This window comes from Panthera uncia, chromosome C2 (assembly GCF_023721935.1).
Source record: "Panthera uncia isolate 11264 chromosome C2, Puncia_PCG_1.0, whole genome shotgun sequence".
Classification (NCBI taxonomy): domain Eukaryota; kingdom Metazoa; phylum Chordata; class Mammalia; order Carnivora; family Felidae; genus Panthera; species Panthera uncia.
Genome location: NC_064810.1, coordinates 65,859,215 through 65,885,183, shown reverse-complemented (window position 1 = coordinate 65,885,183; position 25,969 = coordinate 65,859,215). Strand labels below are relative to the sequence as shown.

Sequence of the window (25,969 nt, the reverse complement as noted above, 5' to 3'; positions counted from 1 at the left end):
TATCTCTATTTTTTCTTGATTAGGTTAGCTAGTGGTTTATCTATTTTTTAAATTGATTAAAAAGCAGTTAAATCTAGACCTAGGTCTAGGTCTATGGCTTTTTTTTAAAGTAATGTACCTTATTAATCTCTTCTTTTAATTTTACATTTCCTTCTTCCTGCTTTCTTTTGTTTTCTTTTGTACTTTTTCTAATTTTGTTGTTGAACTAGGAATTTGTTGACTTTTATATTTTTATTGATAAATAAAATACTGTATTCTTAGTGTAGAACTATGAACTTAGTACTGTGAGTTTTCCTGTGGTTTTTATTTTAAATATAACCCATAGATTATGATATGTAGAGATTTTGTTTTTATTTGTTAGAAATGTAATTTGCATGGTTTCCTTCTTTTGCCAGGTGGAAGTGCTTTTTGTTTTTTTATTTTTTAAAATAATTTCTAGTCTTATTGCACATCAATCTAACATGTTATTTATAACACATATACTTCATGGAACTCACTGATGTTTTCTTGGTGCTCTAATATATGATCAATACAAACTAGATGTGTTCTGTATTAAAAAGGTAAAGTGTTTGAGATATATTCATAAAAAGTCGCCCTCATTGCTTATGTTCATTAGGTCTTCTTTATTCTTATTTATTACCCTCCTCAACATTTGATCTGTGTTTTAATGAGAATGGTTTATTAAAGTCTACTAATTATTAGTACACTTCTTTTTGTGTCTCCTTGTATCTCTTATATTTGCTTCATAAAAATGGTTGCTTATTATTTGGTGTGTAAATACTCATAGTAAATATGACTGGTAATGTTATATTTACTATGATTGTTGTTTTTAGCATTAAATTTTACTTTTTGTTATATTTAATGCAAAATAGCCCTCACTGCTTTCTTCTTGCTCCATTTTTCTAGGATATTTTTTGTCCATCCCTTTAGTTTTAGTCTTTTAGAATCACTTGGTTTTAGGTATGATTTTTATGTACCACACTGAGTTGTAATTGTGTTTTACTTTCTGAACCAAATTGAAGTCTTTCTTTTAATAGATGATTTAATCCCATCACATTTATTGATATAACTAAAATGTTCCATTTCAATTCTTAAATTATTTTATAATTATGTGTATTGTGTATTTACTATGTTTCTTTGTCTACCTTTAAGGGTACTCTTTGGAGTTTTACTTTTAAATTTAGACAGGTGTGTATTTTGTTCTAGCGCGTACCTGTGTACTTTTTATTATCTGGCTTGTAAACATTTTTTTTAAGATTTTATTTTTCAGTAGTCTCTACACCCAACGTGGGGCTCAAACTCACAATTCTGAGATCAAGAGTCATATGCTCTTCCAACTGAGCCAGCCAGGCATCCCTGGTTTGTCAAGATTTTAATGGTATCCTGTAGCACCTACCTATTGCCTGAACAATAGTCATTGACATTGAGCTTACTTTAGTTTTCTTTTTCCCTCTCCTTTTCCCTCCGTTTAAAAAGTGCATTAGTTCTGTTTGTCTCAATGTATAACATTTATACATTAATTTTCCACCCTTGTCGCTACCCTTGTAGGATGTAGAGATGAAAACTAATATAATCTACGTTTTTATTTATTCATATTCTTACCATCAGTCTTAGTGCTGAAGTACTCTTAGTCCTCTCTTGGTTGGATTACACTTACCTGCTAATAGATTTCTTGAGGGCTAATATCGTATAGAATTCCCTAAGTTCTTGTATGTGTAAAACTGCTTTTCTATAACCTTAATAATTAAAGCACATCTTGACTAGATATAGACTTTTGGTCCACCTTTTCTTTTATTAAGTTTTAGGAAAATGATTTCTTTGCTGTGCATGCTGTTTTTGAGAATTCTGATGGTAATATAATTCTTTTTTTTTTCCTTCTAAATATGTAGACCTTGAGATTTTTATATCTTTGAAGTTGGATAGTTTTAATAGGCTAATTAATTAACTATTGCTGTGAAACAAATTACTTTAAGAGCTTAGTGACTTAGGGGCACCTGGCTGGCTTAGGAGATCATGTCACTCTTGATCTTGGGGTTGTGAGTTCAAGCCCCACATTGTGTGTAGAGAGTCCTTAAATAAAGACACTTGAAAAATATGTTTTAAAAGAAGAACTCTGTGGCTTAAAAGCAACAGAAATAATTATTAACGCAAAGTTTCTATGAGTCATAAACTTGGGAGCATCTTTGTTGGTGGTCTGGTTTGAGGTTGTAGTAAAGCTGTTGGCTGTGACTATAATTATCTGAAGGGTTGAGTTGCATCTGCTTTTAAGATGACACACACATACTGCCCAGCTGGTGCTCAATTCTCCATGTGACCTTCTCCATAGAGCTGTTGTTGTCCTTATGCCATGATGATTGGCTTTCTCTAGACTAAGTGATATAAAAGAGCAAAATGGAAGCTGCAACATCTTTTAGGAGCTAGCCTTGGTATTTTAGTTGTTTTGGGTGAGTGGCTAACTTGGTCCCTCTTACACCAGTCTTGTTGGAAACAGAAGTCTCTTGACCATTATTTCTTTCATAGTTTTTATGATTCATGCTGTATTTTTTCTTTTCATGGTACTTCAATTATGTATATGTTTGGCATTTTAGGGTGTAGAATCTATTATTTTACGCTAAAGAACATTGATATTTTATCAGTGAGCTTGGCTGAACTCAAACTCTAAACTTTGTCTTCCTATAGTGGACAGTAACTCAAATCTCTGTTCAGTTTAGACTTTTAACTGGCTGCTTAGTCATCCCATACTTGCATAGATTAGAGGTCAGCTAGATATTTGAACAGATTTATATGGAGAATTTTGGGTTTTCCTTCTCTGGATCTCATTTCTGGACTTTCTCCATTCATTTTATACCTCCTGTAATTATTCTGAGCTCTTTTTCAAATTCTGTCAATTAATAAACTCCAGGCTTTTATCCAAGTTTTTAGTTACCCTCTTTCAGTTTCTCCTTTCTTTTGGTCACTCTCCATTTCCTTCAACTATTTTGTCTAGAGTTAATATTACATAGGAGGATTTGTTTCAATGAAAGTTTTATGACACTATTTTAAAAAAGTTTCTGCTACATCTGTTTTAGTGAGGCCTTCCCTAATTTTGCTATCTGAAAATTGCAGAACCAGCCATCCCCTCCTGGTGCTTCGTTTTTGTTCACAACCCTTATCATCAGTTGATATGGAATGCATTCTAACATTTGTTTTCTGGTTTCTCCAACTAAAATGTAAGCTCTTAGAAAGCAGATGTATTTCTCTCTTGTTCAGTGCTATTTCTTCACTTCCTAGAACAGATCAGTTTAGTGGTTAATAAATATTTCTGTATGCATGAATGAATCAATGCATTAATTTATTTCTTTTTCTATATCGTTGTTTAGTGCCCGAAAGGCCGTGGATGAGGAAGAGGAAGCAGTTGAAGAACGTCGGAATATGCGAAATATTTGGGTGACTGGCAGAAAAGGTTTAACTGAAAGGGAAGCAGCAGCCCTTATAGTAGAAGAAGCCAAAAGGATTCTGCAGCAGGATTTAGCTGAAATGGGAGTGCAATGGAATCCACATTCCCTTTTAAATTCTAATACACACTCATTGACCAGCAGTGAGCCAGAAGTAAAGGAACAGAAACTTACACCCCAAACTAAGAGATCTTGTAAAAGATTAATATCAAAGAAAAAAAGTAGCTCAGTGTTTAATGATTCTTTTGCTAAGCATTCACCAACTACAGTGCAAGGTTTAGTTAAATGTGGAGAGAATAGAAATTCCTTTTATTACAAGTTACGGAATGGGAATCAAGAATCCCAAGTACATTCCATTTCCAGAGCAAGAAAACGGGCTTCTTTGAACAGAAGTAAAGAAAAGCTAGTAACCTCTCTGAATGAGGGGAAAAAAAGCACTAAGAATGTTGTTCAAACTCTCTTATTTGAGAAAACAAAAAAAGAATCTTTGAGTTTCAGTTCAGAAAAGATGAGTACTGCCTCTCGATCTTGGAAACGTGGTAAGCATCTAACACAATCCAGAGATAGTAGCCCTGTGAAAGACACTGGGATGTATAGAATTGATTTACAGGAACAAGCTATGTCTAATCCTGTTTATTGTGAAGACTCAATTACCTTAGATGAGAAGAATATGGAATTTAGAAGTCCAGAGCCGTTTGCTAAAAATGTATCTTACTGTGCTGAGGGAAAATATAGCAAAGCATCATTCTCATCACAAACAGAACAAAGTTCAAAGAACAAAACAAAAACTAACAATATTCTTGTGGAACATTTTATCACAGAATCCCAGAGTAAAAAAGTGACTTGTCATCCCACTAGTACAGTTAGTGAAAACGGAAGAGCACTAGCTTTTGTTGAGTCAGAAAAAATAAACAAAGTACTGATGATACAAAGTGATTCAAAAACCCAGAATGTTTATGTAAAACACCATGACACCCATTCAATTAACCAGTGTGCAGAAAAACAGTCTGATAAACAAACAAACACTTATACCAAACAGAAAAAAATATTAGAGAGACAAATGCCCTGTGAGACAGGCAGTAGTTATATGAATAAAGACTCAAATGGTATTATCAAGTGTGGAATTATGAAGTTTAATGGTGAGGAAAATAAATCAAATAATTTTCAGGTATCAGGAGATAATATAAACAGCACTGAGATACTCAGTAGAATACATCCCCCAACTGGAGCATTTGGTAAATCAGGAGGCCAGCATGAGGATTTTCTAAATCCCTCTAAAATACAAGAAAAAATGGAAGCTTATGCAGCAAACAAAACTAAAAATAATTGCGTTTCTGACTTAGGTTTAGTTCTTTGTGAATTTGAAGATAGTTTGTACCTGGATACTCAGTCAGAGAAAATTATACAACAGATGGCAACTGAAAATGCCAAACAAGAAGGAGCAAAGGATGCCAACCTGGCAACAGAGACAATGCCGAAGAGTTTAGACAAACAGAGCTCGGTGATCTCTTTTCAGAATGAGATTCATATTACTTTTCCTGGTGAACGACATTCTCCAGGAGTGACAAATATAGATCATTTGGAGGATAAGACTGTAGATACTGTGAAACAAAGCACCGATTCACATGGAGTTGATGTCCTGACTCCAGAAAGCTCAATTTTTCATTCTCCAATACTCTTGAGGGAAAATGGCCCTTGTTTTAAAAGGAATGAACTTTCTGTCACTGACTCTCAATTAAATAGTTTTCTTCAAGGTTATCAAACACAAGAAGCTTTGAAACCAGTTATACTACCGCCTCCCACTGGTGTAGAAGTAGAATGTCTGCCAGCTCCTGAAACAAGTTTGAATTTGAGTGATAGCTTACTATTTGACAGTTTCAGTGAAGATTACCTAGTGAAAGAACAACCACCTGATACACAAGCAAAAGAACCGCTTTCTTCTGAACTAATGTCAAACTGTTTCAGTCATTCTCTGTGTCTACAACCAGAGGGCCAACTTAGAAAATCAAATATGAATGAGAATCAAGATAATCAGCAACAGTTGACTTGTTTCAGTGAGGAGTCTCTTATATTTTCAGAGTTGGATTCTGCTCAGATGGTTGAAGCTTTGGACAATGTAGATATATTTCCTGTCCAAGAAAAACATAATACCTCAGTGTCTCTTACAGCATTAGAACTAAGTGATCCAGGAACTGTCAATAATGATTATTCACAAAGAGAAATAATTGGAAGAGATAAAGATGAAAAGTCTAAAAAATCCAAATTAACTGAGATAGGGCAAAATAAATCGCTCATATGGTCAGGGGCATCGTTTGATTTAAGTCCAGGACTGCAAAGAATTTTAGATGAAGTGTCCAGTCCTCTAGAAAATGAAAAGCAAAAATTAGCCACTACAAACTTGTCTAGTTTAAAAGGGGAAAATATGGAGTTAAATGGCAAACAAGTCATTTCAAATTTGGAGCCAAATCAAGTTCCGGGAATTTCATTTTTCCCTAATGTTGAAATAAAGAGCAAGATTGGAGCACTGGAGAACGGTACCCATCATGGTAAAACCTCATCCCTCTTGCCTTGGAAAGAGAGCTGTATAGTTGATGATAACGGACTCATTCCTCCTACACCCATCCCAGCATCTGCTTCTAAGCTAGTGGTTCCAAGTATTCTTGGAACATCTTCTGTAAAACTCCAGAAAATGCATAGTGTTTTACAGCTTGGTAAAAGTTACTCATTTGGCTCATCTTCAGCTATTAAAAACCAAGATTTAAGTTCAGAGAGTAGAGATGGTTTAAAAAAGGATAGACCTATTAGAGACACAAGTTTTTCACTGCAGTTGTCACAGGATGGATCGCAGTTAACTGCAGCCTCATGCAGCCCAGAAAGCTTGGCCATAATTGATGTAGCAAGTGACCAAATTCTCTTTCAAACATTCATTAAGGAGTGGCAGTGCAAAAAGAGATTTTCCATCTCACTGGCTTGTGAAAAGATCAGTAATTTGAGGTCTTCTAAAAATGCTGCTATTGGTGGTAGGTTTAAGCAAGGTAAGAATTTTTTCTTTAATTTTTCATATTTTCATGTTTATATGTAAAATAGTGAATTGGGATGAATGTACTAAATTTATTCCAATTTAATTAAAATTTCTTCTATATGGGTTTACCTGTAGAACAGCTTATTGTTCAGTGCAACTAGATTAATAATAGTTGCCATCTGGTATAAGTGATGGGCGACTCCAGGGTGTCAGAACTGAGCACTGAGAAAAAAGGTCAAGCTGGGATACTGAAATAATGCAGACCTCTAAGGCACTACTTATTACTGTGGCCCTGATCCGCTGTTATAGCTCTGGTCTAATCAGGCCTGTGTCTGCCTCTTTTCTTCAAAAGCCAGAAATCCCTAAACAGCCTTGCCACAGTAGCTCCCCACACTAGGTGGTCCAAAGGGAGTTCTATAGCAGTCTTGTCTCTCAGGACATGGACATAGTACCCAAGCTTATTGCTGCTGCAGCCATCCCAGTTGTTGTGGCTGGTACATGGGCCAGCACTGGGATAGTTTTTGGCAGCTTGATCATTGGGTGTATCAGGAACCTGGCTCTCAAACAGCAGCATTTCTTCAGTTCTATTCTGGGTTTTGCCATGTGTCAGGCCATGATGCTAATTGTTGCCTTTCTTATTCTTTTCACTTTACGAGGCTTCATGGAGGTCATCTACCTGTCTCTGCTGCTTCAACTCCAGCCCATATCTGGTGCTGTAGTGTGCTAAGCTTTACCATTAAACGCAATGTTTCTTTTAAAAAATCATATAAATATGTATATTTAATACATAATATAATATTTTATATAATATATAAATGTTAGAATATAATTTTGTAAAAACAAATATATTTTGAATATGGATCACCATTTTTGGTATCTCATTTTTTATTAATCATCAGTGCTTATGAATTATTTTCTATTAATTAATTAAAATAATTAATTTGTATTATATAATCTACTTAGATAATCACAAAAGTACATAGAAAATTGGCACTGTATTTTTAACAATGTATGTTAACTATATTTTTCAATACTTACCTCAAGTAGACTTATAACCTTTACTGATATTCATGAATTCTATACCAAAATGTTGATCCCAAATCCTCACAGAGCCCTTCCACATTTTAAGAGAATTGAACCAAATAATGCCATGCATGTATATTCCTGTCTTACTTCATGACAGTAAGGATTCTGTATCTTGGGGAATAGCTGTAGTCAGCTTGACGACCTGCTGTGGAAATCAAAGATTTGATCAGATTTCTTAAATCTCTGTATTTATGAATGAATTTGTTCATAAAAGTTTGAGTATTTGTCTGATCTTCAATTCATGGAACACATGTTTTTCTTTTTAATTTTTTTATTTGAGTATAATTGACAGTCAATGTTATATTAGTTTTAGGTGTACAACATAATGATATGAGAAGTTTATACATTATACCATGTTCACCATGAGTATAGCTACCATCTGTCCCCATACATTGCTATTACAATATCATTGACTATATATATTCTTTATGCTGTGCCTTTTATTCCCATGACTTATTCATTACATAACTAGAAGCCTGTATCTCCCATTCTCTTTAGCCATTTTGCCCAACCCCCCACCTCCCCTTCCTTCTAGTAACCATCAGTTTGTTCTCTGTATTTATAGGTCTGATTCTGCTTGTTTGTTTATTCATTTATGTGTTTTTGTTTTAGATTCTATTTATGAAATCATATGGTATTTGCCTTTCTCAGTCTGACTTATTTCACTTAGTGTAATACCCTGTAGGTCCATCCATGTTTCAAACGGCAAGTTCTCATCCCTTTTTATGGCACCATAATATTTCATTGTATATGTATACCACATCTTCCTATTCATTTGTCTGTAGATGAACACTTAGGCCATGGAGCAAATGTGTTAATGACAAGTTTTATATATGTTTTGTGTTGACTAGTACTTTCCATTTTTCATTCAACAAATATAAAATTGAGCACATTCTTTGAGCGGGTAGAGGGGTAAAATTGTTCACTTAAATTTAACAACTGTGTGCCAGTTATTAGACTGGTTCTTGACCTGTATTTGTAAAGTTGGAGATCCATTATTTCAGAAAAAATGTTGACTCTGGATACAAAATTATACCTGATTCTTCACCAAGAAGTAAGATACTTGATTTTTTTGGAGTTTCTTAGTGTTAAGAATTTCTGAGTTCAGGAGTGCCTATGTTGGCTCAGTCAGTTGAGTGTCTGACTTCGGCTCAGGTCATGATCTCACACCTCATGGGTTTGAGCCCTGTGTTGGGCTCTGTGCTGACGTCTCAGAGCCTGGAGCCCGCTGCAGATTCTGTGTCTCTGTCTCTCTCTCTCAAAAATAAACATTAAAAAAAGAAAAAAAGAATTGCTGAGTTCACTACAAAATTTTTATAGTATACCAGTGGTCTTTATTTGTTTCAGTTATAGCAATTCAAAATGTAGCTTTAAAAAATTTAGTTAATACCCACTTTAGTTATTATTATGGATATATTTTAAGATATCTTTGATAAATTTTTCAAAGTGACAGTTATCTTAATTGATGGGAAGCCTAGAAAGATCTTACATATACCTTAAAAAGACCATCCAAATAATGCATATTATGGGGATCTGGAAATTTTGCCAATCAAATAGTTTTTTTTTTTATCATTATCATTGTTTTAACATTCAGTTTAATGGCTTTATTTTGAGATTTTTAACTATTTCACTTTTGATTTATTTAGTCAGCCTACCTCAGGAAACCCCTATTAGAGATGATGGAGTTCCTGTTAAAGGTTGTGATGACATCTTGGTGGTTGGTTTGGCAGTGTGCTGGGGTGGAAGAGATGCCTATTATTTTTCACTGCAGAAGGAACAAAAGCATCCTGGTAAGTAATCACTATTTGATTAAGTCACCATATAATTTTTAAGATAATCTCTATTAGGATAGTGGCTTTTTTGTTGAGAATAATTTCCTGATGTTTTCCTAGAATTTATTTTTAGGATTAAAAAAATGGGGAGGGGGGGAAGTGGCACATGTGTACATTATTTCATATATTCATTAGAATGAATGTCTTAAGTACTATTCTTACTCCCCTCTACCTATCACATAGGCTACTAATACTATCTTTTCTTCTTGGAGGTAGTGGAGTGGAGCCTTAGGGACTCCCTGGATATCTTAGGGGATTGCTCTGAAGATTGGATCATACCAGTTTCTTTTCAGACTTTTTTCCTGTCATTGACTGTGTCTGGAACTTATCTAGTGACACTGATGAGCTGAACATATACAATAGTTGAATCATACAGCCTTTGTAGAAGCCTTTGGAATAGAGAGGATATGATCTAGAAATACCTTGTGATCTGATTACAGTTGCTGCATTACATACCTGACATAATTGGTTTTAGACAGGAGCAAAATTAATAAGTAAGCATTTTAAAGAATGCCATATAATGTATGTGTTCCTGAGTAAGCTTGAAATTTTTTTCAGTTGTTTTGAGGGAAAATGTGTTATGTTGAGTACTTTTTTTTTTTTTTTAAGATGTAACACTATACGTTCATACTAAGCCTTTTTAAAGGAGTTCATTTAAAATTCATTTCAAAACACCCTTTTCTGTCTTTAACTCCTTATTCTGGGAAATGTAAATTTATTTTTAGAAATATTCATATTTAGAATTGTCTCCCACCTAATTAAATAGAACAATATAAATTACATAGCATAAGCCTTAATTTTTAGAATATGAAGCTTCGTGCTTGCTTCGGCAGCATACACACTAGAATATGAAGCACTTCATCTATATGATCAACATAACCTGAATAAGGTCATGCTGAGTTATTGGTTACATGGAAGTAAACCCTTAGATTTCTGAGTCTTTTTTCAGTCTTTTTATTAAAGATTGCTGCTTCAAATGAATGCATGTAATTTTTGCCTTAAGCCTTTTTGTTTGTTTGTTTTTTAAAGAAATTAGTTCCAGTTTGGTCCCACCTTCTCTGGATCCAAGCCTGACTGTGAAAGACAGAATGTGGTATCTTCTGTCTTGCTTTCAAGACGAATCCGATAAAGAACGTTCTATTATCATCTATGACTTCATCCAGAGCTATAAAATTCTTCTTCTGTCTTGTGGTATCTCCTTGGAACAAAGTTATGAAGATCCTAAGGTTTCATGTCTTATTTAATTTTTACTATACTTAAAAAAACTTTTTTAATGTGTAGTGTTAATTCTTAAATGACTTGGTATTTATTTAACTCCAACAATGAAGCTTACATTTTTCAGAGTAGTCATTCCTTTATCCAGTAATCTCATCCACCCAGAACAGAATGTTAGGCACCAAAATACCTCTATGTAGATAAAAACAGTGATTCCACAAATTCTAAGCACTAAAATTCATATCTTTCCTCAGAGATTTAAAAAAATTTTATTTTGGTTATGTTTTAAGTTTTCTGTCTCATAGTAAATTAGAAATGAAGTGAGAACTGTCAGATTTAAATATATGGTAGCAGGTTGTTTCAGATGTCCATGAGTATAGAGGCAGAAAATAGGAAAAATGTGTAGATAATAAGCCATCTGAAAGGACAACATTTAGGGCCATTTAGCATAGGGACAAATCACCTTATTAGCCCCTGTGAACTTTGCTTATAATAATAGCAAAGCATGATATGCTTTTCATAATGATGACTCTGAGTTATCAAGGAAAGGGTAACTTACATTATTGTAACATAAACAGTATAATGCATTTTCATAAGACATTTATTTACAGTATCATAGCTTTCAAAGGAGTATCATTTTCCCCCTATTGATACTGAATACATGAGGTATGTAGAATATTAATTTTGAATTGATATATGATACTACTTGGTTGTTATTAGCAATATAATCAATAATAGGATAAATCAATAGGATAAATTTCTTAGTTTCTTTAGCTTTTTTAGGGAAAGATTTTCAAAGGCAATATCAAATAAACTGAAGATACTGGCCTTTTCTGCAGTTCAGGCTGGGCTTGGTTTACATGTGATAAATTCCATGTAGTTTTTAAACTGACATTTACTGGATATAAAAAGTTGTCACTTAATTTTGATGTTCCAGAGTCCAAAAGGAGAATATGGGTAATATGAGCTTCTCATTAAAACTACTGTAGCATCTCAGATTTATTGTAGTACTTTTTACATAAACTATTTGAAAGATTGCACAATCAGTTTTGTCAGTCACAACACTTTTGATGTAAGAAGATAATTAATTTTAAAAAGCTCACTTTTATAAGAAACATTTGCCAACTTTGATATCAAATACCGTATTTGATATTCTCTAAAAGGTTTCTGTTCACCAGTTTCTAATGTGGATGGCAGGATATGAAATGTCTCCCAGCTTTGCAGGCTTACCAGGTTCCAAAAGTAAGAGTTGTGTCAGCAATATATGGCTTCACCCTTTCAGGTATCTGACATAATCAAACTAAAAGACAATATCATTTCTTGCTTGGAGCGGCTTTTAAGATGTTAATATTGGATTTTCCTCCTTACAAAGCCCATTTATTCATTTACTTAGCCATAACTACTATTTTTCCTTCAATGCTTTAACCTTTATGTTACAATTCCTAAGGGCCTGATGGGGCAGGATGTGCCTTCACCCCTTTTGGAATAGTTACAGTTTCTTGCTTAGGAATCATTCATTTCCAGCCCTTATACCCGTAGTCCTGGTCCTGTGACCCCTATTATCAGCTAAGAGGAAAAAAGTTGAGGTGATGTGGGAAAGAAAGTATGTTAGCACCTTCCCCCCGCCCCCTACCTTAGTTCCTCAGATCCAAACAGACAAATATATCCAGTGGGGACTCCTTTAGCCCCACTCATGTTCATGTTGAGTGTGAGCATATACTCACATACCATGAAGGCATAAAAGCCATCTCTTCCTGCCTTTCTCTTCCCCCATTTACGACAACCAATGTTTTAATTGCCTATTTCAGTTCTCTATCAAACTAGTACTGAGGAGGATATCTCTTTGCCCATTGTTGAACATTATGGGCTGTAAAGTGTGTTCTTTAGTCTGAAGAAATAACAGTCAGCCATTCAAACTGGTGCAATTTCTTCTTCTGTTCTTTTAATAGTACCCAGAGCATTTGCCCCTACAATCAGGTAAGCAAAGCACAGTCCAGAGTCAATGTCTGTTCCTATTGGACCCATTTGTAGCCCTCCAAGGCTACTAGCATTAATTTCACCTGCCAGCTATATTCATGACCTTCCTAACAGGGAATCTGCTAAATAACCATCTGCAGTCTTGGTCCCTCTTGTTGGCAGATAGAATAGTTTGTTTTGGCACTCTGTGCCTCAGAGGGTGCAAGAGGAATATGTCTAGATTCAGCCCATCTCTGCATTGCTGCAGTGAACCAGGCCCACTCATTTCACAGATCCAGGTGTCCATCTTCCAGGGTCATACAGGGACATTGGCTTGATGATTCTAGTCACCTTCCTAGCCTAGAAGGGAATTCTTCTGAAAGGCATTAATGTGTCCTATTTTGATGCACCCCTTCAAATTTCTATAAGGACTGTGTCCCAGAAGAGGACCCTTCTTTAGTAGGCCATGTGTCCATTGCCTTCCTGACTGACATTTTGGCAAAGTTATTGGGCATTATTTATGAGCCAGTGAAAACCCAAACAGAGCTTTTCCCTAGCTCTGTTCATTTCTTTCATTACTGCTAGGAAAACAACATGAAATTCAGCACACCAGGATGATCTTTTCTATCTTCTTTAATTAGAATGATGGCATTCCAAAGCAGGATATTGTCCATTCACTTCGGAACTGCCATCCACAAACCTAGCAGCTCTTTATCAGTCAGTCAAGGACTGTTTCTAGAGCACTGTCCAAGTGACAATGGAATCCAGCAGCTCCTCCTCACACAATTCCAGAGTCAAGCCTAGGAGAAAAGAGGCTCCCTGCTCTTGAGTATCTCTTCTTTTCATTCCCCAGGCAGCAGGATCCTGTATAAACTGTTTCCATTTTATTATGGAACTCTACTGGGCACTGCCTTCTCCATTAGAGCAGTTCTCAGATATTACCCAACACTTTGTGGGTATTTCAGGTTTCAGGATCGTATTATATCCTTTAGTAATAGAAATAGCATCAATTAATAATGTCAGATAAGAAGGCAATAAATACCCTCAAATGGAAATTCTCTTGTTTAAAGTCCCAGTAGTCATTGTCATGAGATGCTCACAAGCTCTGCCATTAGCCCCAGTCTCCACATAGGGCGATTGCACAGTTTGTCTTTACCAGCACTTGAGCTTTATTCCACACTGTGCGGGATTAGGCAATCTTACTGGTTCGCACTGAGCATGTCTATTTAACATTGCTTGAAGAGTGAATTTAGATGCCTTCTGTTTTACAATACTAATTATGGGACATGTTCCCCTGTTTGACATAATGTCCATTCCCAAAATGCAATCAGGTAAGGATCCAACCACCTCATCTAAAGCCATTTCAAACATACCAGTTCTCCTACAGACTTTTTCCTTAATTCCATCAACCCTTACATTTCTAATCATAATCTCCATTAGGACTTCATCAAAAGGCTTTGGTTTTACAAAACTAGGTAGGGAAAGTGTTCCCCAACCAGGCATAACAACTCATTACCATAAAATATTCAGGTAAAGGAGATACAACTTCTTCACATAATTAAACATTCCAATTTACATAAGCCTATCAACGATTACATTTTTACATTTCTCTTAATCTAATTGTAGCCCAAATCAGGGCTTTACCAATGGGTTTTGGTACCAGAGTTCCTGGATCTTCCATCAAAGAGTTCTGGAAACTTCTCTTTTCCACCTCCTGACAGTTTTACCTACGCTTGTCCTAAAGGCTTTGAGTCCTGAGGGACGGGTTGAACCAAGGTACCCCGGCCCTTTTATTAACTTGATTAATCTGCCTAACCACTGGTCAGGTTTCTCATTGTACCTTTTGCCTTCAAGCTTTTAAAATTTCTCCAAATTATGGTGAATAGAGCAGTCTTGTTTGAGGCCCTTTAATGTTGGGGGACTAACAGAGAGGGGGTTGCTTTGACCCACCCAACCTTTGGTGGTGCTTTATTAAAACCTTTTATTTAATCCATCATTACCCATTTTATTCATCACATTTCTTAATAACCATCTAAAGATTTCCAGCCTTCTGGGGTGAGTCCTGTAACTCTCCCCTTTCTGTTTCCTCTTTCTCTTGCTCCTGTCAATATTTGCTTTATTCCCCTTATTTGTTAATAACCTTTTAAAATTTTCCACCCTGTTGGGAAGTCTCTTGACTCTGGCCCTGCCTCTTCTCATTCTCTTGTTAATAAATCTCAAGTTTTTATTATCATCTCTAAGGCCTATGAGAGGAAGTGAGGTGGTAATTTTGACAAGGCTTCCCAAACTGTCCCTCAGTTTTGCAACAGTACAGTTATATGGTTAAAGGTTCCCCTTAAACCAAAGCATTTACTGTGACCTGGATAATCTACTGATTTCAGTGGGTAAATATCCCAGTTATCATAAAGCAGTCCCATATGGCTTGCATATGAAGAATATCAGCTCCTTTATCTGGGGTGTTCCACTTGGCATTTATAAGAGAAAAGGGACAGTCTCCATCTCAGGGTAAACAGACCTTACAGTGGCTTTTATCCGGTGTACCAGGCCAGCTGTTTCCTTGGCAACAACCTCGCATGTGTCTGGATCACATACACTCAACTATTATTATACTATAGTGAGCTGTGGGGTCTTGCATCAACCCTCTGCCTTTTGTTCTGCAGCATCCAAGACCAGACCCTCCTCCTAAATTACTCTCCTAATCCATTTTAGTAAAGGTTCCTCAAGAGGCTGATGATAGTAGGTAGGGTGCCTGGGTGGCCCAGTTGGTTAAGTGTCTGACTTCAGTTTAGGCCATGATCTCATGGTTTGTGAGTTCAAACCCTGCAAAGGGCTCTGCACTGACAGTGCTGAACCTGCTTGGATTCTCTCTCTCTCTCTCTCTCTCTCTCTCCCCCTCTCTCCCCCCCCCCCTTTCTCTCCCTCTCTCTTCCTCTCTCTCTCTGCCCCTCCCCCACTCACTCTGTCTCTCAAAATAAATAAATAAACTTAAAAAAAAAAAAAGACTGATTATACTGATCCGCAAAGGGAAACAGCTTCTTCACACTGTATCCCCTAGTTTTGGTAGTTTGTAGGTATTGCCCTCCTACATTGATTACCTTAACGATGACCAGAGGTCTTAGGGCTACTTTGTGTTGCCCCTGTACAGATGACTTTGAGGCTACTGGCTAGAGCTCAGACTGACCCAAATCTGAACTTGGTTTATCATCAGGGCGAGACCCAGCACTTTACTTTTATTTAGCTATTACAGATAACAGTAACCAGGAGATTGTATGTTTAGTGTGATTATTATTTTTTATTTCCTTATATATCTAATGAGCCAACTCCTTGGGGGTTAGGTCTACCATTTCTAAATTGCATTGGTAGCTTTTACCTTTAGTAACTATAGTGTAACTGCAGTTTCACATCATGGGTCACTAGGTAGCATCCAGCGATCAAAGGATCATAATCTCCACCCTTTTATCCTTTCTCTTCATAAACCATATGTTTCTGTGAGCCAGGCCCTTCTAGCAAGTTCTGCTTCTCTGACACCAAAAAAAACAAAAAAAACAAAAAAGTGTTCTGAGACCAATTCTTTTTTTTAATTTTTTTTTAATGTTTACTGATTTTTCAGAGAGTGAGAGAGCAAGCAGGAGAGGAGCAGAGAGAGGGAGACACAGAATCCAAAGCAGGCTCTAGGCTCTGAGCTGTCAGAAGAGCCCAATGCAGGGCTTGAACTCACAAACTGAAAGATCATGACCTGAGCCGAAGTCAGAGGCTTAACAGACTGAGTCACCCAAGCGCCCCTACTGAGACCAGTTCTGATGTGTTTGTAGGGTTTTCCCCCACACCATCAAGCAATGCTGGAAACACCAGCTGGGTATTCTACAACTCAATTCTGACAGTATCTACCTGGAAATAGCATCAAATTCCACAGGTTAAGGGTCAGTGCCACAGACTGCCCACTATTTTGAGGCCAGTTGCAAGCCCAAATTAACACATATGCTCCTGACCAACTGACTACAGACTGGAGATTCCAAGGACCCCCCTTTCCGAGGACATCTGGCAAGGACTTCAGGTGCCAGTTGTAAATCCAGGTTGTTACCTGTAGTCTGACCAACTGGCTGTAAATGAGAGGTTCCTGTGAACTCCACCCTCTTCAGATTCAATAAGTTAAGTACAGTGACTCACAAAACTCAGGGAAACATTTAGTAACATTTATCAGTTTATTATAAAAGGATATGATAAATGATACAGATGAACATCTGGACGGAAGAGAGATGCAGAGTAAGGTATGTGGGAAGGGAAAGGAAGCTTCCATCCTCTGTCCGAGCACACCACACTCGCCAACACCTCCATGTTCCACAACTTCCAAGCTCTCCAAATCCTGTCATTTGGGGATTTTATGGAGCCTTCATTACATAGGCACGATTGATTAAATCATTAGCCATTGGCCTTCCAGGCGCCTCCCAGCTGGTCAGGGGTGAGACTGAAAGTACTCACCCTCCAATCACAGAGTTGTTTCCTCTGGCAGCCAGCTCCCATCCTTAGGTAACCTAGGGGCATTCCAAAAGTCACCTCATTAACATAACAAGAGACACCTTCATCTCATAGTTAAGGAAATGTCAAAGGTTTTAGAAGTTCTGTCCTAGAAATGAGACAGAGACCGATTTTAAATTTCTTATTATAATTCACAGTATCACACTCCCCTATCAAACTACATTCTTAAGCTACAGAAGAAGTAAATGAGTCAGGTAGTAATTGTCAGAATTATGAATAGGGCTTATATTTCCTAATTCTAATTTAGTTTTGATCTGCTAGATCACATAGCATTAGAAAATACAAGTCTAGTCTCATAGGAGAGCTAAAAATAACAGTCATGATTTGTTGGATGGTCCTAGTGACAGGCCCTCATCCTGAGGGGAAAGCCCCCAGAGGCTTTCTAAAACTTTGAGTATGAAGTTTTAATGGTAAAACATTTATGTCTCACTTCTTATGATGTTGAAAGAATTTTTAAAAACCTAAAACTGTATAGGCCTATCTTTACTAGAGTAGCTTAGCCAAAATCAACCCTTAGTGGAGAAGAGCCTGTCTACATTTTCAGAAACAAAGTTTTAATTATCTGAAGGGTGCTAAGATTTCAAGCCTATTTCAGAACTATATCAGCAGGAGCTGTATCATCAATGTAGTGATGAAAAGTTGTAAGTTTTCCTTCTTTGAAAATTGCTCGAATTAGTACCAAAAATGAGTCCTGGGACAATTTATAATTATCCTTTCCTCCTCTTCTAGAAAGGCCACTGAATTGGTATTACATGAAAATGAGTGAGATTAGAAATGAGCATTTTCCCCTTTTGATTTAAGTGCGCACAAATGTCTTTGAACCCTCTCAGGTGGCATGCTGGTTACTAGATCCAGATTCTAAGGAGCCAACTCTTCACAGCATAGTTTCCAGTTTTCTTCCTCATGAGCTTCCACTCCTCGAAGGGATAGAGACTGGCCAAGGAGTTCAGAGTCTGGGGCTGAATGTCAACACTGAACATTCTGGGAGATACAGAGCCTCGATGGAGTCGATTCTCATCTTCAACGCTATGAATCAACTCAATTCTTTGTTGAAGAAGGAAAACCTTCAAGGTTAAAACGATGTTGCTGGCATTTTTGTGCTATTACAGACTGGTGTTGGTTTTATATTTAGACACTTTATCACAGGTCTTTATCACTCTTTATCACACTTTTTTAAAACTTTATTTATTTGAGAGAAAGACAGCAAGGAGGAAGGGCAGAGAGAGAGAGGGGAAGAGAGAGAATCCCAAGCAGGCTCTGTGCTGTCAGCACAGCTGCCACCATGGGGGGCTCCCTCTCACAAATCCTTGAAATCACGACCTAGTTGTTTTCAAGAGCCAGAGGCTTAAAGGACTAAGCCACCCAGGCATCCCTCTTTATCACTTTTAATGCAAATTCTATGTCTGGATTGTCCAGCACAGGGGTCAACAAACTTTCCTTAAAAGGTGAGACATTAAATATTTTTACTTTTCAGGATGTTAATAAGTATTGCATAAGATACAAGGTATTGTGGTCAAATAATTTCAGACTTTCACTTAATACAAAATTAAATAGTCTTTGCTTCAGGGCTTCTCAGAGCCTTTACTAAATTAACAGGCATCATGAATATCCAAAAGCAGTATATAAATGCTGGAACTCCCAATACAGTGTCTCTCAACTGTACTCTTTTCATAGAGTATCTTTGACACTAATATTCCAGAAAGCATACTGGAAAAAAATGATGTAGAATGACTACTCTGTTGAGAAGCATCAGTAGATAGAAAAATACTCTGATTCTTACTTTAGAAAACTTTTTCTTTACTCTTTGGTAAGAGCATTGGCTTCTTTGGTAAGAAGCATCCATTTTTAGTTCTTTGTGCAAATGTGCATATCGTGGAACCAGGAACATTGGAAATAATTTCAGGAGATTAACTCTTTCTAGTCAGTTTAGCAAATAAGTTTGGCTCTCTTGCTCTTGCCAAGGGTAGAAACAAAAACATTATCTTGGGAGAAATGCAGTTTATTATAATATAGACTATTCACAAGATTGCCAGTTTTTCTGCCCTCTGTGTAGACAAAGATAGTGGTCTAGTGCTGAAGTAGAAAAGTGGGAAGTACTTTTATGCCTTTCATTGTTGGCCTGAGAGTGCTGCTTTGGAGACTGGATCTTGAAGAATTGCTTGGGTAGCACCTCTGAATTTGCCTAGAAAAAGTCCATGTGTTTTTAGGTGATGATGCTAATCCAATCGTTTAGCTGGTGAATTAATGTCTTAGTTTTCTTGTTTTTTCTTCCAGATGTTTTCTGTAAAGTGGAAATGCCCTCTCAGTACTGCTTGGCCTTGTTAGAACTAAATGGAATTGGATTTAGTACTGCAGAGTGTGAAAGTCAGAAACACATAATGCAAGCCAAGCTGGATGCCATTGAGACTCAGGCCTATCAACTAGCCGGGCACAGTTTTTCCTTCACCAGTTCAGATGATATTGCTGAGGTTGTATCATGGGAATGCAGAATTTTAGAGTTAAAAATGATGTGTGTGTTTGTGTATGTGTGTGTATTTCCTAAATGTGTTTGCCTAAATGACAAAGATCAATTTTAAAAATTTTAGTCCAGCACAGAACTTTGGAAATAGAGTATTCTAGTGTCTAATTTATAAATTATGTCTGTATTTATGAGTTTGGAAGTTAGTAAAGAAACCTAGAATGTATGCTCCATGAGATTTACCTAGAACAGAGGAGGCTCAGTAAATATTTATTAAACAAAAGATCTATAGTGATGTTACATAACAGTGTAGTTGTTTCTCCATGAAGTTAGACATTTCATGAAGTCTCACTCCTTCCTTCCCCCCAATTTTTTTTTGGAGAACAAAATTAGATATTTTTCTCAGTTGTTAACGAAAAAGGGTATTTTGTGACTATTTGCTTTTTTTAAACCTACATAAGATTTTTATAAACTTACATACGTTTTGACAGAGTTTATCCTTTTTTTTAATTTTCAAAGTTTGACATTCTATTCTTTTGTCTCCTCACACTCCGCAAAGGGTGGTTGGGGTGTTGTAGAGGGGTTACAAGTACAGGGTGGGTGCTTATACTCGATAGCATTGAGGTTCAGGTGTCTTACAGATGCAATTCAGTAATACAGCATATTGTAAAGATCACAGGCTTTCAAGCCAGTCTTCTTGAATTTGAATCCTGTCTCCTCCACTTAGTAATTAACTCTGAACCTTGGGCCAATACATTAACTCTTTATATCTCAATTTCTACATCAGTAAAATGGGTTATGATAGAAATACCTCACAGATTTGTTGTGAGGAGTAAATGATGAAAGTAAAACACTTAGAATAGTGCTCATCTCATAGTAAATATTCAATAAATGTTATATATACTCATATAAATGCCCCCTTTTTAAGCCACAGGGTTATGTTTTTAAAATAAGAGGAATTTTGTTTCTCCTAACCACAGGGTACATTTGTATTGAATTAGTGGTGCCTTTTTTTGTTTATTTTTTTAATTTTTTTCTTTTGAGTTTTTTTTTAATGTTTATTTTTGAGAGAGAGAGACAGAGACAAAGCATGAGCAGGGGAAGGGCAGAGAGAGAGGGAGACACAGAATCTGGCTGTCAGCACAGAGCCTGATACAGGGCTCAAACTCATGAGCTATGAGATCATGACATGAGCCAAAGTTGGCTGCCCAATGGACTGAGCCACCCAGGCACCCCTCTTTTGAGTTCTTTAGCTTAGAACTCCCAAACTGACTGCACATAAAATTACATAGAAGACTTATCAAAAACATAGGATCTCTGGATTTCAGCATAAGTAGGCTTGGGGCAAAGACAGGAATCTGTGCCCTTGTGATTCAGATGGGTACTAAGGCCATAGGCCTAGACTAAACTCTAGGCCAGAATAAAAGACCTTTGATGTTAATGGCTTGTTCTTAGGTCTTCATGTTAAAATGGAAATTATATTTAAGGTAATCTGACAGTTTCACACATTGACTGTTTAATCCTTAGTGATCTGAAGTTGAATCTTTGACCTGGGAAGGATATTACTAATCATCTAGAGCTGCACTGTCCAATACAGGAGCCACTAGCCACTTGTGGCTATTTATATTTAATTTGATTAAAATTAAATAAAATATATTAATTCAGTTCCTTACTTGTGCTAGACACGTTTCAAATGTTCTATAGCCACATGTGGCAAGTGACTATCGTAATGGGGAATGCAAATATAGAACATTTTCATTATTGCAAAAAAGTTCTTTTGGATGGCACTGGCGTAGAGTGGGGATCAGCAAACTACGTCTTGTGGGCTAGATCTGGTCTGCCACCTGTTTTTGTAAATAAAATTTTATTGGAGCACAGCCACACCTGTTGTTCATTTACTTATTGTCTTTGGCTGCTTTTGGTCTATAATGGCACAATTGGCTGAAAATATCTGTTATCTGGCCCATTTTTGGAAATGGTTGTTGATTCCTAGTCTAGAGGGAAGCATGGGTTAGAGGAAAGAAAAAGGACTTTGGAGTCAGAAGACTATGGGTTCTAATTCTTAATTTTTCTGCTTTTTGGTCATGTAATGTTAAGCAAGTTTCTCCAACTGTGTAAACTTTTCAAATGTGTCACAGAATTGTTACATATATTACATGTGATGATACGTGTTAAAGCATCTAGCATAATGGCCGACACAAAGTAAGTCCTCAATAAATATTAGTGCCTCTTGCTCTCATCTAGTTCAACTACCTCATTTCACAGATATATTCATTGAGACGTGGAGAGGTAATTTATGAAGTTTCCGCACTCAATTCTGAGGGTTTCACCAAAAACAGAAATGCAAGATAAAGAACCTTTAAAAACGTAACTTGAGATCTTTGAATTGTTTTAATTATGGTAGGTCTTTCCTCCTGGAATTGTTGATTTATTGTTACTTTAAATTAAAAAAAAAAATCCCTGCTCTGTATAGGCCTAGTTTCTTCAGTGGGTGCTTATGAGCCACTCTAGCTATCATTATTGCTACGTTGGGTTAGCCACCTTCTCCTGACTTTTGTGCCCAAGGATTCTGAGTCTAGCCTTATGGTGGTGGAAGTAGATGACTTTTTGGATCCCTTTCTACCTTAGTGTTCTCTGATTTTTGTGATCATATGATAGCCACAGAGCCTCCCATATTGACCCTCTATGAGGCCTAAATGGTTGAGTAGCCACGTTGGTTACCACATCAAGGGGTATTTAGGAGAGTTCACAGTTGTCAGAGCAATTGCTAGTCTCAATGTCAATAGCTTATTTATCACTTGTTCAGCACAGAGTATACATTCCCGTGTTCTTGACTGTTTAAAAGCCTGGCATTGGTATTAATCTGATAGTGCCTAAATTAGGGTATAGACATACTTGACGTACAGATTTTTATTGCCATTATTTATTAAATGTGATAATTTAAGATGTTATAAGAAAATCTCTGAAGCCATAGTGAATTATATAGATTTTCTTAAATAACTTTAAAAAATGTTTGTGAATGTCAATGCTTGGGATTTAATTCTTGACTAAAGAAGCATTAATTTCTTGCAGGTTTTATTTTTGGAATTAAAATTGCCACCAAATGGAGAGAGAAAAAATCAAGGCAGCAAGAAGACTTTGGGTTCTACTAGAAGAGTGAATGACAATGGACGCAAGCTAAGGCTGGGAAAACAGCTCAGCACCAGTAAGGTGCTCTATGGGGCAGTCACAGGGCAGAAATTGAATTACTTTTAGCATTTTAGTGTCTTGAAAGAATGCTGATGAAAGCAAGATCCAGCATAGCCCAATATTTGAACTTATCCAGATAAAAACAAATTGATTTGTGGTTCAACTGCCTGCAAAAACTGGAGACATTCCATCATGGAAAATCTGGACCATAATCTGATTTAGCAGTTGTGTCCTTCCTATCATTAAGACAGTATAATTGTTTATAAACTTAGATCTGTAGACATTATTTAGTCATTGACATCCACTACTCTTGGACTTCTAGTGTAACATAATTTATATAGTTATAGGTATATGAACAAAGGTGCGGAAGAATTAAAAAAGAAAAAAAGTCCAGCCATTACAAATAAAATAGTTTAGGGGCAATTTTAAGGCAAAATAGTAAGTTTTCCATGAACTTCTTTTAAGAATCTAGTCTACTAAGTTCTTTTTTTTTTTTTTTAAGTTTACTTATTTGTTTTGAGAGAGAGAGTGAATGTGAGAGGGGCAGAGAGGGGGAAGAGAATTGATCCAAAGCAGTCTCCACGCTGTCAGAGCAGAACCCACTGCAGGGTTGGAACTCATGAACCGTGAGATCATGACGTGAGCCAAAACCAAGAGTCGGATAACCAACTGAGCCACCCAGAGACCCCTCTACTCCGCTAATTTCAAAGTAAAAGTACAAATCACAATCCATGGAAACTTTATGCTTAAGAGAGAAGAGAAAAGGCTTAATTTTACAGTTTTGCTGAACAAATTTTCAATGGAATAATAAGGGGTAGGAAATACAGCCACAACAGCCAAGGAAAAAGAAGTCCCCAGTTGCCATTCTGTAGAATTTTGACCCTAATATCATTAACTATGACTAACCTGCCCTAGGGAAGTTTCCACTGTTTCATTCTGTAACAAAACTTTTTGTTTTATCTCACTGGCCCTCTAACCTTCCAAGTTCCTATTTCTTAGCAGTTTACCAAAATTCTGTAGCATGGAAAATTCACAGTTTTGAAGATAAACGTCTTCTAACTTTCTTGACATGGAAACCATGAAAGTATTAGGGCAAAAGGAAAAAAAAAACAAAACATAAGAAACTTCCAATCACATGAAGAATAGAGAAGGAAAATACAGAGAAAGGATTCTTGGGGTGGGGCGAGGGAAGGCAGTTCTAATACCTTGCTAAGTTGACATCTCATTGATTTTATTTTTAAGGTAGATCTAAATTGATATTACTCAGCATTGACATATTTGCATTTTATAATCTATAGTTGTTATAGTTTTATCACAGTGATTGTCAAAAAACCCCAAACAGTTAATTTTGAGTTGTAGATACAGGAGTTAACAAAATTAATTTTGAGATTTAAGAAAGTCTAGTTTGCTATGGAATTTGGACAAGAATCTGATCTTACCTTTTTATATTTCTTTGGCAGGATGTTTTAAATAAATTAAAGGCATTGCATCCTTTACCAGGCTTGATATTAGAGTGGAGAAGAATCACTAATGCTATTACCAAAGTGGTCTTTCCTCTGCAGCGGGAAAAGCGTCTAAATCCTTTTCTTGGAATGGAAAGAATCTATCCTATATCACAATCACACACTGCTACAGGTAATGAGAAATCTTAATTGTAGATAATAGCCAATTTTGAAAGAAAAACTTTTCATATATAATATTTGCTTATGATGACCAAGGAATTCAAGTGTTGATTATTGGATACTGTGAAGTTTCATAAACATTTATGAAACACATACTACACCAAAGCATGGATGGATACTAGCTACAGAGATGAGATTTAGTAAGATAGAGTTCCTACTTTCAAGTACTATATAGAGTAACTGGGATGTCTGAGGCTGTGCTTTGGATTAATATTTATTTGAGCCAGTGATCTTATCTAATTTCAGTCCTAGCCCTCTCCTGAACCTCTTAAGATTCTCTCCAAGTTGAATCTAAATAGTGCTGTGGAACATCTGTATAATAAATGAGTGTCTTATTTTACTGAATCAGAAAAGAGCTGTGGAGTACTTTGAGTGTCTTGTATGACTCTTGGGATAGGTAAGGAAAAAAGCATTCTTAGGCTAAGCCGTACAAAACTAAATATTTGCCAACTGCAAAGTGCATTTGAAGAAAGGGCAGGATTAATTCTTTCATTGGGGAGATAGTTTAGGTTGGTGGTATAGAATTGGACTTTAATATCTAATTTTTACATGTTTTGAATTCTGGTGCTGTGACTCTTTAGACAAGGTAGCTTGGTGCCCACGTGTCCTCATGTGTAAAACACAGTGTTAATAGTCTACTTCACCAGGTCATTCTGAGGATTAAGTAGGTTAATACATTTAAAGTGTTTAGTTCATGGCACTTTGTGCATGGCTAGTTATCAGTTGTTGCTGTTATTACAGATGGAGGCACCATGAGGAGCTGCTCTTCTCTTCGCTTGCTTATTCTCTGTTCTAAATAAAGTCTTTTCCCTTCTCCCCTATTTAGCTAACATCTGCCTTCATCCTAGCCATTTCTTGCCCTATTGGTATTTAAATTTCATTTTGAGACATATGCTAAGACATATCAACATATCAAAATCAATGTAGAGTTTTAAAGGTGTTGCATTTATTCATTGTTTATAAAGCAGAAAGTAATCAGTTCCTTTTGTTTTTCAGTCAGTTTGTATGGGTATTGTATGGAAACCAATTTGACAATAAATTATATTTAATTAATAAAAATAAGTAAATAAATAAATAAATAAATAAAGACTATTTTAGAAATACAAGCTTACCTAAGCATAGCAAAGCCATTTAGTTATTAGAATTCATCTCCATGAAGCTACATTCATGTTTTCATTTATTTTTGCCATCTTGTTTGTCTGCCAGTGTTAACCTCATTAATTTAAACAATAGGCCTGAATAGTAAGTGCCATTATAGAAAAGAAGACAGTGTGCTGAGGCAGCAAGAGACTTAGATTCCTTCTTCTGGTTTTGGCTGGTTTTGTAACATTGAACAGGCCATTTAATGATAGTAAGTACATTAATATCTACCATTAATTGAGCACTAATTTTTGCTAAAAGGTAAATAACAAGGACATATATCAGGGATTTATTCAGTAAAAGAATATCTGAGGTACTTAAAATGCCTGACTCATCAAAAGAAGATGAAATTATATATAGTAGCTAGTAGACAGCCAGTTACAAAGAAGAGTACAATTTAAAACAGAAGATTTTGTATC

At 36.3% G+C, this 25,969-nt stretch overlaps 1 protein-coding gene and 1 pseudogene across 1 annotated transcript in view; both read left to right on the top strand.

Annotated features, from left to right (window-relative positions):
- The window catches only part of POLQ (DNA polymerase theta), a 116,026-nt gene that overhangs the window by 58,657 nt on the left and 31,400 nt on the right, over nt 1–25,969 (top strand). The window contains exons 16-22 of the mRNA XM_049628253.1: nt 3,360–6,469; nt 9,189–9,332; nt 10,404–10,600; nt 17,912–18,152; nt 19,356–19,549; nt 22,612–22,749; nt 24,189–24,363. Coding sequence (XP_049484210.1) covers nt 3,360–6,469; nt 9,189–9,332; nt 10,404–10,600; nt 17,912–18,152; nt 19,356–19,549; nt 22,612–22,749; nt 24,189–24,363 — 4,199 coding nt within the window. The remainder of the gene's footprint in view (nt 1–3,359; nt 6,470–9,188; nt 9,333–10,403; nt 10,601–17,911; nt 18,153–19,355; nt 19,550–22,611; nt 22,750–24,188; nt 24,364–25,969) is intronic.
- LOC125920622 (ATP synthase F(0) complex subunit C1, mitochondrial-like) lies at nt 6,686–7,183 on the top strand (annotated as a pseudogene).